Source organism: Vespa velutina, chromosome 5 (genome assembly GCF_912470025.1).
Source record: "Vespa velutina chromosome 5, iVesVel2.1, whole genome shotgun sequence".
NCBI classification, from domain to species: domain Eukaryota; kingdom Metazoa; phylum Arthropoda; class Insecta; order Hymenoptera; family Vespidae; genus Vespa; species Vespa velutina.
Genome location: NC_062192.1, coordinates 7,317,887 through 7,331,942, shown reverse-complemented (window position 1 = coordinate 7,331,942; position 14,056 = coordinate 7,317,887). Strand labels below are relative to the sequence as shown.

The 14,056-nt window shown below is 31.6% G+C and overlaps 1 protein-coding gene across 4 annotated transcripts in view; it reads right to left on the bottom strand.

The window, feature by feature from the left end:
- Positions 1-752: 752 nt before the first annotated feature.
- LOC124949278 (zwei Ig domain protein zig-8-like) overlaps positions 753-14,056 on the bottom strand; it is a 44,272-nt gene continuing 30,968 nt past the window's right edge. For 3 of the 4 annotated variants that reach the window (XM_047494086.1, XM_047494087.1, XM_047494085.1), the window contains exons 3-7: positions 7,395-7,579; positions 6,829-7,042; positions 3,420-3,606; positions 2,827-2,948; positions 753-1,917 (exon numbers count right to left, since the gene is read on the bottom strand). In XM_047494086.1, coding sequence (XP_047350042.1) covers positions 1,784-1,917; positions 2,827-2,948; positions 3,420-3,606; positions 6,829-7,042; positions 7,395-7,579 — 842 coding nt within the window. In that variant the 3' untranslated portion in view covers positions 753-1,783. Of the gene's footprint in view, positions 1,918-2,332; positions 2,595-2,826; positions 2,949-3,419; positions 3,607-6,828; positions 7,043-7,394; positions 7,580-14,056 lie in introns of all 4 variants that reach the window. The other variant, XR_007101016.1, reaches the window with a different exon arrangement.

The window sequence follows — 14,056 nt, the reverse complement described above, 5'->3', positions numbered from 1 at the left end:
CCAAGCGTGACTACAAAATGACTTATATTTTAAATGTAAAATTTAATGCTATTCGATGTCATCGAAAGTGATTTCAAAATATAAAAGATCATTCATGTTATGTTAAGTATAATTGATTTTCATATGAATCAATTTCTTCTTTGAATTCATTCGAATTCATTTCTCAATCGACAAAGAATCTTATTCCTGTAGATAAAATACTTTTATAGATGATAGTTAAATTACATTGTTACCTATGTATCGTATCTCTTTCTTTATTTTTCCCTATCTGTAGATATTATCCGAAACGTAAGATAAGTAATAATTAAAATATTTTTAAGTTCGCGATATTTTAAAAACATTATCTTCTGTTGGTAAAAAGGTATAAAGTTCTACGATTTATCATGAGATACATGGGATACATGTTACCGACACAAATCCAGTAGATTTCAACATAGAAATATCTAATTTTACCAACGTTATCGACAATAGGTACATTATTAACAATCGATAACTTATTAACAATCGATAATATTATTAACAATCGCTAACATCATTTACTGTTTTCAATATTTTAGAAACATCTTTTCATTTTAACAATACCTAAACAATTTAGATTAAAATTATTACTATTTTACTATACGTATAATTTTGTTAGCTTTGTTTTTTCTGATTTTAACAAGCTTTGGGATTATAAAAACAAAATATAAAAATGAAACTAGATGATGTCATTATTATTCGTAGCTCTTTATTTTATGAGATCGCGAGTGGATTTAAAAACAGTTTATTCATCCATTTAATATTTTCAAGATATCGGTAACTCCTTAAGAACGAAACTTATTGCGAAATATTTTTTTTATAACTTTCATATTTTTACATTTACATTTCATATCGTTTCGTACATACATACATATAACTTGAAAACGTTCGTTCGATCGCAATTATGAACGTTTTCTTACGGTACAATGAACATTTTATCTTATATACAAGTTCCTTACATATACATTTATACATACATATATATATATATATATATATATATACATATGTATATATTTATAATATCAATTAAACCATCTTCACGGAAATTTCAAATAATACTGTCATTTTTCACTCGAAGTACGTATCGATTTGTTAAGATCGTTTTTCCTTTTCAACGAATCTAACAATATAGTGAAAGTAGTTGTGTCCAAGTATTTATTCAACATTCATGTACACTCATTTATATTTAATTTTTCATATATCGAAATAATAATCTTAAAGTATGGTTATCATCGTCGTAAGAGAAAAATAATTTCATCGATTCAAATTATTCAAGATAGTCGAGATTTTCAATCAAGCCAGTGGAAGTGAAAGATGATGCAAATAAGTTTACTTTCTTTGAATGAATAATTATTGTTGATAGGAATATTTGATATGAGATTGTAGATACATTCAAATGATTTTCTTATATATTATATGAACAATTTTTTTTCAATGATCACTGATTTACTCTCTATATAAAGAAAAAAAAAAAAAAAGAAAAAAAAATATATATATATAATAAAGATTAACTTTTTCAATTTTCACACTTATAATAACGTTCTTTTATTCACTTGCTTGATCGAGAAAAATCTTCGTAGCTCGCATGTATGACCACAGTACGGTACTTCGTTTTCTAATATCATGAAGTACTTAGAAATGTTAAAGGAAAGAAAATTGCGCGAAAATGAACTGTAGAGTTTTAAGCCGTAGCTCTTTTATGTGAATGAATGCAAGTACATGCTTTCATATATGTAACGTCGTATAAACGAAGAAACACGATTTACAAGGAATTCATTGTCAAAGTACATAGTATTAGAAGGACAGTTATTAAGACGAAAAGTTCGCCATTTCCTTCGGAATAATCGGTGCATGCTGCGTTCCATTGATCGTGATGAACGGCCGCTTGTTTCTCACCTGAAATTAGATTAGATTGTATCAATATATTTTTTATTAAAATATATTTTTTTTATAAGACTAACACAATTGTAAGGATTAATCTTAAAGAGTCTATCAAGAAAGATATGGACCTGAGATTTCGCAGAATGATGTTTTAGACAAAGAGCATTGTTTAGCAAACATTAATAACAAAAATGAACATGAGAGCCATTTGTCCATGCTTATCATTTCTATCTTTTTCTCTCTATTATCAAAAAAAAAAAAGAAAAAAATCAAAAATGAAAATAAATCTAATCTTAATATCATCTATTGTTAAAAAATTATTTAATCAAAGATGATTATAAAAATAATAAAAAAGAAGTAACATTTTTGTTATTTACTTTTTTGACATAAGTTCTTGAACAAAGAAATATAATATATAGATTAGACATACGAGTTCCCGTGTAATTCTCGAAGTATACTCTCTCCTTACTCTCTTATTCGATTCTTTTACAAGGTCCATTAGAACACGGCTCCCGACTAAATAGGTTGCAGTCGCTTCGATTCGACTTCGTCTCTAACGTGAAATCTTTACTGTGGTATTAGTTCGCAAGAATATCTCTTAGTATGTTTAACGACTTCTACGAACTATAAAGTTTTGCGATGCAAATATCCGTATGCCACGCTTCTTCTGAAGTAATCTCTCCTCTATTTCTCTGCACGTTGAGAACGTCGTATGAATAAAAATTAATTAACGTAAAAACTAATTAAAATATTGGATTAATATTCGTTATTAGATAAAAAGTTAATAAAAAGGAGAAAAAGGAAAGGAAAGAAAAACTCTAGTAAAAAAAAAAAAAAAAAAAAAAAAAAAAAAAAAAAAAAAAAAAAAGGAAAAAGAAAAACGAAAAAGAAATAGAAAATTTAATCAAATTTAATCAAATTTACCATTAAGAACGTGAATGTGAACAACTGTCGTGCTGAATTGTCCAACGGAACAGGCATACTCTCCACTGTCAGTCTTTTTCGCTCGTTCGATATGAAGCTTCGTTATCACTTCCTCGTTCGATCTGGAAAATCCATTGCACCGAATATTTCTCTTGCATAAAGATGTAGCTATATATCGTCACGAACGCAAACGGTATTCCCTTGTCGAAGTAATCGAGATGATTGTATGACTATTCTCGATCACTTTAAACGATAATACTATGAATTTGTGTATGTATGTCCGTGTCAGAGAAAATCTACAAGGTTGATTAATTCATATGTAATACAAGATAGACTTAATATTTCAGGTTAATTTTGAATATCTCCTGTTGAAACTTTTGTTATTTCAATTTACAGATGAATTCAATTTGACGTGCAATTATCGATAGGAATAATGCCATAAGCATTCGTACTCGCATGTCGGAAAACTTGATGATGTGAAAATTATTAATATTAAAATAAAAATATATGATATGATATTATGAAAATAATATATTTTTAACGTAATCGATAGAGTATAATGTTTTCTGATTTGTACGATTAATTATACTCACCCGTTAATATGATAAACGTCAACACGATCTGATAAACTCTCTCCACTTTTCCTCCATACCGGATGCGGTACTTTCGAGTCTGGACAAGACGGTCTTACGACACACAAAAGTTCAATTCCACTTCCAGTTTTATAATAACGATCACGTAACTCGTGTCTGGCCTCATCGACAATTTTTATATCCGGGGCTGAAAAATATTGATAGTATATTTTGAGTTATTCTTGATACGTATCTATGTAACATTTCTCAAACTATTTGACAGAGGTATATATCTACATTGAATTTACAGTTTTATATGGCACAAAAATAAAATTTTAAGGGTACCATCCAATGATCGAGAACAATTTAATAGTTTCCATTAAAAATAGAACGATTTTGTTCGAACATATCTTATTTGATATGGGTAATAGTATTCTAGTCATACAGTGGAATAAAACAGGTTATCGATAAAAAAAAAAGGAAAAAGGAAAAATAAAAGAAAAAAAAATAAAAAAGAATGAAAAAAATTATTATTGATATTTTGTTGATAATAAAAAGATTTATTCTTTCCAGATTACAATTTATAATAAATGAAACGTCGAGTTGATGTATTGATTTATAAAGTAGAAAAAAAAACTTTTTAGGTAATATATAGGATATGTACATACACGTTTTCTAGGATCAATTTATTCTGATTTTTCAAATATTTAGTTTGGTATCGATCGAACGAAAGTAATACGATCAAAAGATCGGTATTATTGTATCTTAATTGAACTCAGAGTTTCGCCGATGTCGAGCCGAAGAAAGAATGATTGATATTGTGTATGCGAGAGGCTAAAGGGATTTCCTTCGACGTATCTTCAAGGTCTTTTCGCGACAAACGATCTCATGGCTCCTCTTTTCCTCCAGCTTCTTTCGCTTACGACTCCAAATCGATGAAAAATGAGTGATCGATCGACTTCATGTACCTTTATATATGTATGCATGTACACGAGTATATTCGATGGTATCCTCTTTTCTTCCTTCAACGTCTTTCTTCAAAATTTCCTTCCTATTTTATCAGAAACGTTCTATAAAGCTTTATAAATCCTCCACCTTTCTTTTCTTTTTTTCGCAACGTATTAAAAAGTCGTTCGTAGAAAATTCTATACAACTACGATGAGAGAGCCAATACAAAAGAGATTTATTTAACATCGCTTTTTTTTTTTTTCTTTTTTTTTTTTTTTTTTTTTTTTTTTTTTTTAACATCGTATCAATTTATCGGTTCTGTTGCCTCTTAAGTACGATTAAAAGGATCGTTTTTATAATTTAAAGAAAGTCCTGATTCGTCTGATTATGTAAGTAATCAGCTATTTCTCTCTGTCTATACACTTTGAACGACGATCGAAAGGAAGGAAACGGGAGAAAGAATGCTATAAAATACTAAACAGGGATTCGAGTGAATTTAAAGTTCTTTTTCGTTTTAAAAAAGTAGTAGAAAAAGTTTCTCGTCACTTAAACGGATTAAACGCAGGTAAGTTTCTCGCATTCTACTTGACGATGCAAAAAAAGTGAAAAGAAGAACGATGGCGGGGGGGGGGGATTGAATGTAATGTCTAGGAAAGTGTTCAGGCCGATGACCAACGAACGAGAAAACTTTTTGGAGATAAATCAAAGGAAAAGTTATCGTTTCCGCCCGACCTTTTTTCCCCATTGGAATGTCTAAACTCGTATTTACGAACTTGTAGTACGGAATGCGACGTGTTCCAAGTATCTTCGATGATTCTCAGATCGGATCGAAGAGTCGAGATATCCGGCTTGTAATATGGTTGAATGGAGGTTTTTCAAAAGAAGCTTTTATTTGAGTATCGTTCCTTCGAAAAATAAAGAAAAGGAAAAAGAGATAGAGAATACGCTTTACCTATTTCTCCTATGTACATGTGTGTATATATATATATATATGTATATATACACACATATCGTAGTATAGATAATAAAACAGTAATGCCAACACGTGGTTTGAAAAAGATTGACGAGGACAAGAAGATATTCGCTACAAAAGGATCCGATATAACGACGTTCATGGTCCCATCCTCTCGCGATATTGTTTTTCGTTATTAAAAAAGAGATTGAACACGAGAATTTCGATTAAAACGTAGAACAATTTTTAATGATCATTTATGTACGAAAAAAAGAGAGAAAAAAGATGAAAAGAAAAAAAAAGAAAAGAAAAGAAAAGAAATATTTACAAAGTGTCGGTGAACTAAAGTGCGACGTTGACGAGAAAAGGTTTAAAAAGGCGTTGTTCGATATATATATATATATATATATATATATATATATATTTTCAATGTTAAACATTCCATCTGAAGAAAGTACGACAGGTACATGTATATGCCATCAACTTAACCGACTCCGAAGTGATTTCAAATCCGAGTACCGATTGGTTTGAATAAATAAATCAAGGTTTTGCAAGGAACGATCCTAGGGAAAATCTATTCCCGTTTCATTGGTAAGAGGAGAATAATACCTTTCTCTCGTCGTTACGCTTCTTCTTTTGTCTTTTAAGAATCTATTCCCTTTTCCTAATTGCATCATTAAGATTTATCACCATCGGAAGTGGGTATAATGAATATGAAATTAAATGATTCTTCTGTTTCAAATATTCTTCTGTTTCAAATTCGACGATAGAATGAAAGAACGAAGGAACGAAGGAACATACAAACGAAGGAACGAACAAAGTTTCAAGAAAAAGGTTTCCTTATATCGACTGTATTATCTACGTAAGTACTTACGTTCCTTTTGGATTTGAAAATCGATTTGTTAAAACGTCTCGAGAGCTCGATATCGTAAAAGCAAGAGAATAATAGCAAAAGCGTATCTCATGTACTCCGAGCAAGAATCGGAAGTGAATGGCAAATTCTTGAATAAATACGGCCGATTGTAAAGTCAACTCCGAACAGTGTTCACGGTCGAAAAGCGATATGTGTTCGTCCTCGATCACATTCATCGATCTCTATTCTAAGAAAGTCGAGTCGGGGGAACGTAAAAGCAAAGACATTATTCGTGTCTAAGATGGTATTTATTACGTTGGAAAACGTAACGACTTATAGTTTTAATTTATATCAAAGAAATGGACCTCTCATCGGAGGTTGTCACATTTTCTCAACGTATCTTTCTGGAAAATTTTATCTCATTAATATTTTTTTTTAAAGATAACTTATGGAATTTACATCTGAACGAGTTAACTCGAACCTTAAACAATTTTTTGTGAAAACTTTTAAACAAATTTCGACCTACTTATATATATATATATATATATATATATATATATATATATATATATATATATATGTCATTGTTCGTGTTTCTTTGACATCGAGTTTTCTCGTAATTAAATACAGACAGATAAGTCAAAGTATCGTTAGTATAATCAAAGTTACAGTATTACCAAGAACGGTGACGTTCGTGACCAGCATTCTAGGTGGATGTGTATTCACTTGACAGATGTACAAGCCACGGTCTTCTCTTCGTACACCAGCAATCGCTAGTCTCCAGTTATTTGGATACTGGAAACTGACGCTGTACCTTGTGTCGGAAATGTGAGTCATGTTGCCCAGAGTTAGAAGGGAGCCCCAGTCGTCGTTTCGACGTACCCACATGACCTGCGATCGAAATATAATATCGTTTTACATACGGACCTGAGTTAGACATGGAATATCCGACAGAACTTTCCATAAAACTTTACTCCTCGATTAAACTGATCGATAACATTCTACAAATTTAATATTTCACTGATTCAATTATAGGTCTCTACAATTTTCTTTTCTTCTCATTAAAATAACAATAACGATAAGTTTTAAATCAATAATGATTTCTTTTTAATTGATTTTAATTAAAAAATAAATAAAATGTAATTAAAAATGTACTGAACATATTTCTTTTCTTCTTTTTTTTTTCTTTTTACCTTCAATTGCTTATCTATTAATTATAAGAAAGTAACTTTTAAATACTCACTTTTCTTCCGGCAAGCATAGCAACGCGACAATCTAATAAAGCTGTAGCTCCCAAATGCAATGCCACATTTTGTGATCCATTGATTCCTTGTCCTTCCGCATTTTCGAAATAAGGATCCCAATCAGTTACACGGTGATGCCTCAATCGAGGTATCCTTAGTGGTGGCAATATAGCAGAGATTTCTTCTGAAATGATATATAATTATTTCAACTGTTTTCTGAAATATGAAATAAAATAAGAAATTATTTAATTCGAACCGTGTAATATTGAGATGAACTATTTCAGTATTAATATCACATTTTTATTGATTGATTTATTTACAAAATTCAGAATTTATTTATAAAATTCCGAAGGAAAAAAAGAATTTTCAATCACAGCCAATGTCCTTTGAATGGAACCGTTAGGTATTTCTCGTAAGATTACGATGTACTATAGTTCTCTCTTATTCGTTCGCTTACCCTTTCTCTCTCTCTCTCTCTCTCTCTCTCTCTCTCTCTCTCTCTCTTTCTCTTCCACTTGTAATGTTCCGAACAATAAGGGATAACGGGACCATCTACTGTCTCAGTACACGAGTAAAGCCTCGATCTAATTTCTCGGAGAGCACAATTTCAGTAAGATTTTCACGTAAGCCATAGACATATGTCTTGCGTATACGAAATGCTATACGCGTAGGCTTTCTTCTTCAGAAAAATACTCTGTACACATACATGCATTCGCATGTATTATACACGTATATATATATATATATATATATATATATATATATATATATATATATATATATATACAAATCTTTACGAATAGAAATTCGAATTTCGTTTCGTTAAATATCAATTTCAAGTTCTTAATTCTATAAGCCAAACAGATAGAATATTTCCACTTGATATATATATATATATATATATGTACATATATATGTACATATATACCTATATACACATACGAATAAAAGTCGGTTTATTTTTAAATATAACTAACCAAAGAAGCAAAATATATTACATTTAGATGAAAATACGAAAGGAGCTTAAAAGTGACTATCATGATCATTTAGATTCAATCGATAGAGATTAACGTAAGTCATTAACGTGAGAAAGAGAAAGAGAGAGAGAGAGAGAGAAAGAAAGAAAGAAAGAGAGAGAGAGAGAACACACAAAGAGGGTATATTCCTTCTATGAGAGCAGGTGCAGCCTCTTCCGAGTCAACGCGGAGCAATATCCGTCTGAGAGCGGTACGGGGGTTGAAAAAAGTCGAACTCTTGGAACGCTCGAGATTGTTCGTGAAGAGCCGAGAGAGATACTCGACTTGGTAGGTGGGAGTAAAAGAGGCAGGTTGCGAATTGAAAAGGACATAGAAAACGTGAGTGTAAAAGGTTGAAACGAAAAACGATAGAGAGAGAGAGAGAGAGAGAGAAAGAAAGACAAAGTTCTTTTCGATTAACTACCAAATTGAGCTTATATACATATATATCTATTAATTATTAAATGTCTATGTAATATTCGAAGTTAGAAAAGGATTTATTTCATTCGTTTTTGGCAAATGCGGGATGAGTTCAAAGAGTGGAAAAAGTTAAGTGGACTTCTCAAATACGGGAACCAGCTCGAGTGAAGAAAAACAAGCGTGGAAAAGCGGTTCTGTCTGTCTCTCTCTCTCTCTCTCTCTCTCTCTCTTTTCTCCTCTCTTTTTCTTTCTTTCATTCATTCTACTCTCAACTTGTTCGCGAAAAGTCTTTTTAAGAAGACCTAACATTGCAAGGTCGCTATTAAAAAATTATACAATTTCTTAAGAAAGAAAAGGGAAATTTAGTTTTTATTCTAGTATTAAAATATCACGCTTGTTAGGTGTTCATCTTTTAGACGACTTTTTTCATTGTTCATTTTCTTTTTTTTTTCTCCTTTTTTTTCTTTTTTACTTTCGAACGTTTACGAAGCTACAAAGTGTCATTTCATGGTGTGTCGATTGATTTATAAAGGTTTAACCTGCCTCACGAGAGATCGATCACTTTTCGGAAATTAGTTTTTGATTTCGTCCATGGTTTGCTATATTTCTATTATAAATGAGTCATCCGAAAATACCAGTCTTCAGAATGAATGATCAATGAAAATTGTCAGATACGATTCATTGGCAGCTGCATCATAAATGTTTATTCATAATGCGAAGCCCGCGTAACGATGAAAATTGAAGGTAACAATTTGTATGTCAATCGATGTTATCACAAAACGAACGGTTATCATTTTAATAATTTTTGATATTTATTGAACTCAATTGAATTAATGTTATTATAAACTAAATATATACATATATACATATAATATAATGAAATTATATATAATTTAATGTTGAATGAAATAAAAAAATATAATACTGAAAAGTAACGAAGTGATTTCTCATAGAATGATTCCTCATAGAAACCTGAATAAGCAATAATCATTGACCCGATTTTAAGAATACACAATCGGTAGAGGAAGTACAATATATATGAAGGGAACGTAGGTAAGTCGATAGCACGTAACATGGCTAGAGTTTCAGGTGCCAAGAGTTTCTCTTCAATTTCTTACGTACGTCAAAAAGTCACCGATATGAGAATCTTCCGGATCCGTGAACGAAGTAACATGGCAAACAAGTAAAGGCCTCCTTACGTTCTCGGTACCATCGAGGTCAATCCTTCGTTTTCTTCCTCCTCTATGGCATCTCAAGATACCTAATATCTTTGAAATATATAGAAGGTATTGCGATACATGCTCGCTAAGTCAAATGGAATACAGTAATATCCCGAGATAAAATAAAACTACGTAATATGCCGTAGAAATTGAAGAGAGGATTTTACAAAATTTTTAACGGTACTCTTCGTTTTGCAGGGTATTGCGAACGGAACGGACGACTAAAGTAAAATGTAACGATTATTGAAACGTCATTCGCGATGCGTACATGAAAAATTGTATGAAAAAGTATTCGATATTATAAGTGCTCGACATGGAACAAGAATATTAATTAATTGGTTTCTGTGATCTTATCGCTTTCATTTTTCTTTTTTTTTTTTTTTGTATTTTTTTTTTTCTTTTCTTTTTTTCTTTTCGTTCATTCCCCCTTTCTTTTTGAAAAAACTACGTTTCTTTTTTTTTTAACGATTACATCATATTTGCATTTCCCTCCAAATGAAGTTCACTGAAAACGAGCGGGTTACGAAGAGATATTTCAATTTAGAGACGGAGATAAAACTCGCGGCTTTTCTGTGGAGATATGAATATTAACGAGAACGTATAAGAATATTTTTCCGGTTAATATATAGAAAAGTGTGTCTTAAACGCTTCATTAAGTTACATTGCTTCTTTCATCCATTGAACTTTGAATCGATCGTTACTGAGAAGATTTTCGCTCGAACGATCGATTTCTCTTCGTCGACGAGACGAAGAAAATGACTTATCCTTCGGTGATTCGATTTTATTGCAGTACACTTGGTTCACTGGATAAGAAACTAAACGTCTTTGACGAAGTATATGTCTTGCCTCCGGCCGAGTTTACCCTATCACCTTGGAATCCTCTCGACCTACGGAAGAGAATACAGTAACTAGACGCTTTCTAGTTTAACCAACCACCAAATTCAATAGATGTGGACGTAGAGATCGTTTGAGTTGTGTCTATCGAACTGTTGACAACATCTGAGTTAACAATAATTAGGCCATTTAATTTTTAACGATATATAAGACGCTTTATGTGATCGATCGATCATGAAATGAAGGATAAGTATTAAGGTCAAAAGATTTTCAATCTCATATATCTCATATATATTATATATGATATATATAGCCTCATTTAGACATTTTCTTCTCTCCTTTTCTCTTTCTTTCTCTCTCTCTCTCTCTCTCTCTCTCTCTCTCTCTCTCTATATATATATATATATATATATATATATATATATATATATATATATATATATATATATATATATCAAAGCCTATTTCATAATACATTAGGAACTCTCACTCATTTTAATTACTCCTCACGAGACGCGTGCCACCTTTATTCGAGCAATTTCCAAAGACGAGTAGAATCCTAGAAGCGTTCGTGTATAATTTTAGTGACACTAAAACGCCACGCGTTACATTATAATCCTGGTCGTAAATCCGAATTGGCACCTGGCACTTTCTCGTGTCGCCATTCGATTTTAGAAACAACGGCTAGCTCTCATGTTCGATTTTCACAGCATCACGAGTTTCCTGATTGCTTTTCAATCGTGCTTCCGTAACTATTAGGAATATCTAAAATCATGACAAGGACATGACAATTCTCGACAGATTTTTAACGAGTTCACGATCAAACTTTACCTTTCAACTTTACTAATCTAATTATAACTCCATTAATGCAAACATCATTATATTTATGTGTAATAATTTATACAATAAAAAATGTGTAGTTTCAGAGGAATAATATAGTATAGTTAAAAAAGAAAGGAGAAGTGAAATGAAAAGAATAGCAAGTTACATTTGAGGGAAAATACGTTAGAATCTTGCGTAATTGCAATGATGTTCTTTGTATGTCCGGTTTTTTCTTTGGAGAGCGTTGCTAGGGCTGTGACTATACTTGTTTTAACTTTTGCAAGAGAAAAAAGCAAAAAAAAAGAGATAGTATGAACGACATTGGTCAAAGCCAAGAGGTAAATCTACAAATGACCAACATAATAATAAGCAAAATAGTGTAGAGGACGGAAAAAACTGTCAAGTTGTATACATTTTTTTTACGTATATGTGTTCACGCGAAAGGGCGTTAATTAAGCTCCACGCGTCCATTAGACATTCGACAACTTCTATATGGTGATGAGAGTGGGAGAGAAAAAGGTCAGTTATTGCACGTGCCTTTCATTAGTACTAATGGGGAGGGGAGAGGTTAGAACTTTCCTTTGAAAATCTCCCGCCATTTTCTTTCTCTCTTTCTCTCTCTCTCACATACACACACATATATATATATATATATATATATATATATATATATATATACATCGTATGTACAGTCATCTTTTTACCCTTTTCCTCCCCTCCCACTTTCTCTTTCTTTCTCTCTCTCTCTCTCTCTCTCTCTCTCTCTCTTTTTTTTTTTTGCTCGTCGCTCCCAGTTCGAGATTAAAGTACTTGACCCAAAGTGCTCTATTATCGACGTCCGTTCTCTGCTAGCGATTCTTTCAACGATGGACCTTCGAGCCTCGATCCGCATCGTCGACCATATAACTCAAATAATTAACGCTTAGCTGCATTGTCGAGGGTGGGATTATATATTGCCGAAAATTCGCGAAGGTAATAGTTGAGAGAGAGAGAGAGAGAGAGAGAGAGAGAAGCGGGAGAAATCGTACATAATAAACGTTTGGAATAAATGGGCGGGAAATGGTAAAGTCGTTTCTCGATTGTGATTCGTTACGATCGATGTTTTCCCAAATTTAAAATCCCTTTGCTTTAGTGGCGAACTTTTTATCCGTGAAATTGACCAATCACTGTTGTATCGTTAAAGTACATCGAATCAAACGAGATCTTCTCTATGGAAAACATTTTCTACGTCCATGCGATGTTTTTTATTTTTATATTTTTTTTAAATACGTAACAAAAGAAAAACTAAAAGTCACAAACTTGTTTCGATACAAAACCCTATAGTACAAAGTTTATTTCAATTAATTATTATTAGAATTAATAATTATTAGTTTGATTATGTTTGAAAATTGTATTCTGAAGTTAAATAATAATGCGTTCTTTATTAATTAATCCAATGATTTAATTGAATTATTTAATTGTATTAATCCGTCTATGTAGAATTTTTTTTTTATATTTATATTAGAAAATATTCATGTATATGTTATAATGATAGTGCTATGTAATCGCGCAAGTCATCAATTTCATTTTGTAACACATTCGTTTTATTTACATTGGAGAAACTGTCACGAGAAGGACATTCGTAAAGATCTTCCACGAGATCTCATTTTCCTTTTGATTCCTTTTATTTCTATTCTTCCCTCAAACTTGAAAGAAGACGATCAAAAGGGGCTCGAGCTGATGGGAGTAGACGATTCTAATAAATATACATCCAACGAAAACCATTTGTTTCGACGCATCACCTTATGGCAAAAGCGCGAGAACGTCGGATCATTCGTCTTGTCGGTCGTTTTTCATCGGTGGAACGTGCCGCTAACCCTCCCCCCCCCATCTCTCCACCACTCTCGTATATTTTAAACCGACGTTTAGCGAATTTTCTCACATGTTATGTCCGAGAGAGGCTAAACACTCGAATGGTCAACTATCGATTCGTAAGTTGCACAAAAATTCAATTGTTTCTTAGCAGAATAGAATTTTTCTTCTTTTCTTTTTTTTTTTTTTTTGTTTTGTTTTCAAGAGGCACTCAATACAAATTTCTTTTTCCTCAGCATTTGATTTTGTTAATTTTATTAAAAAAAATTGTGATTAAAAAATCACAATTTAATTTATAAGAGAAAAATTTAGCAAATTATTTTAAAGATAATATTATTTTTAAAGAAGTTGTACTCTTAGACAGAATGATTATAAAATCTATTAGGAGTATAAAGTATGGATATTATAGGTGACGTAATGTTTTTCTAGTACGTTTTTTCTATTACTATTTTAGTTTGTTGTTGAAAATTCTAGCCTGAAGGTCTCTTAAAACTTCTA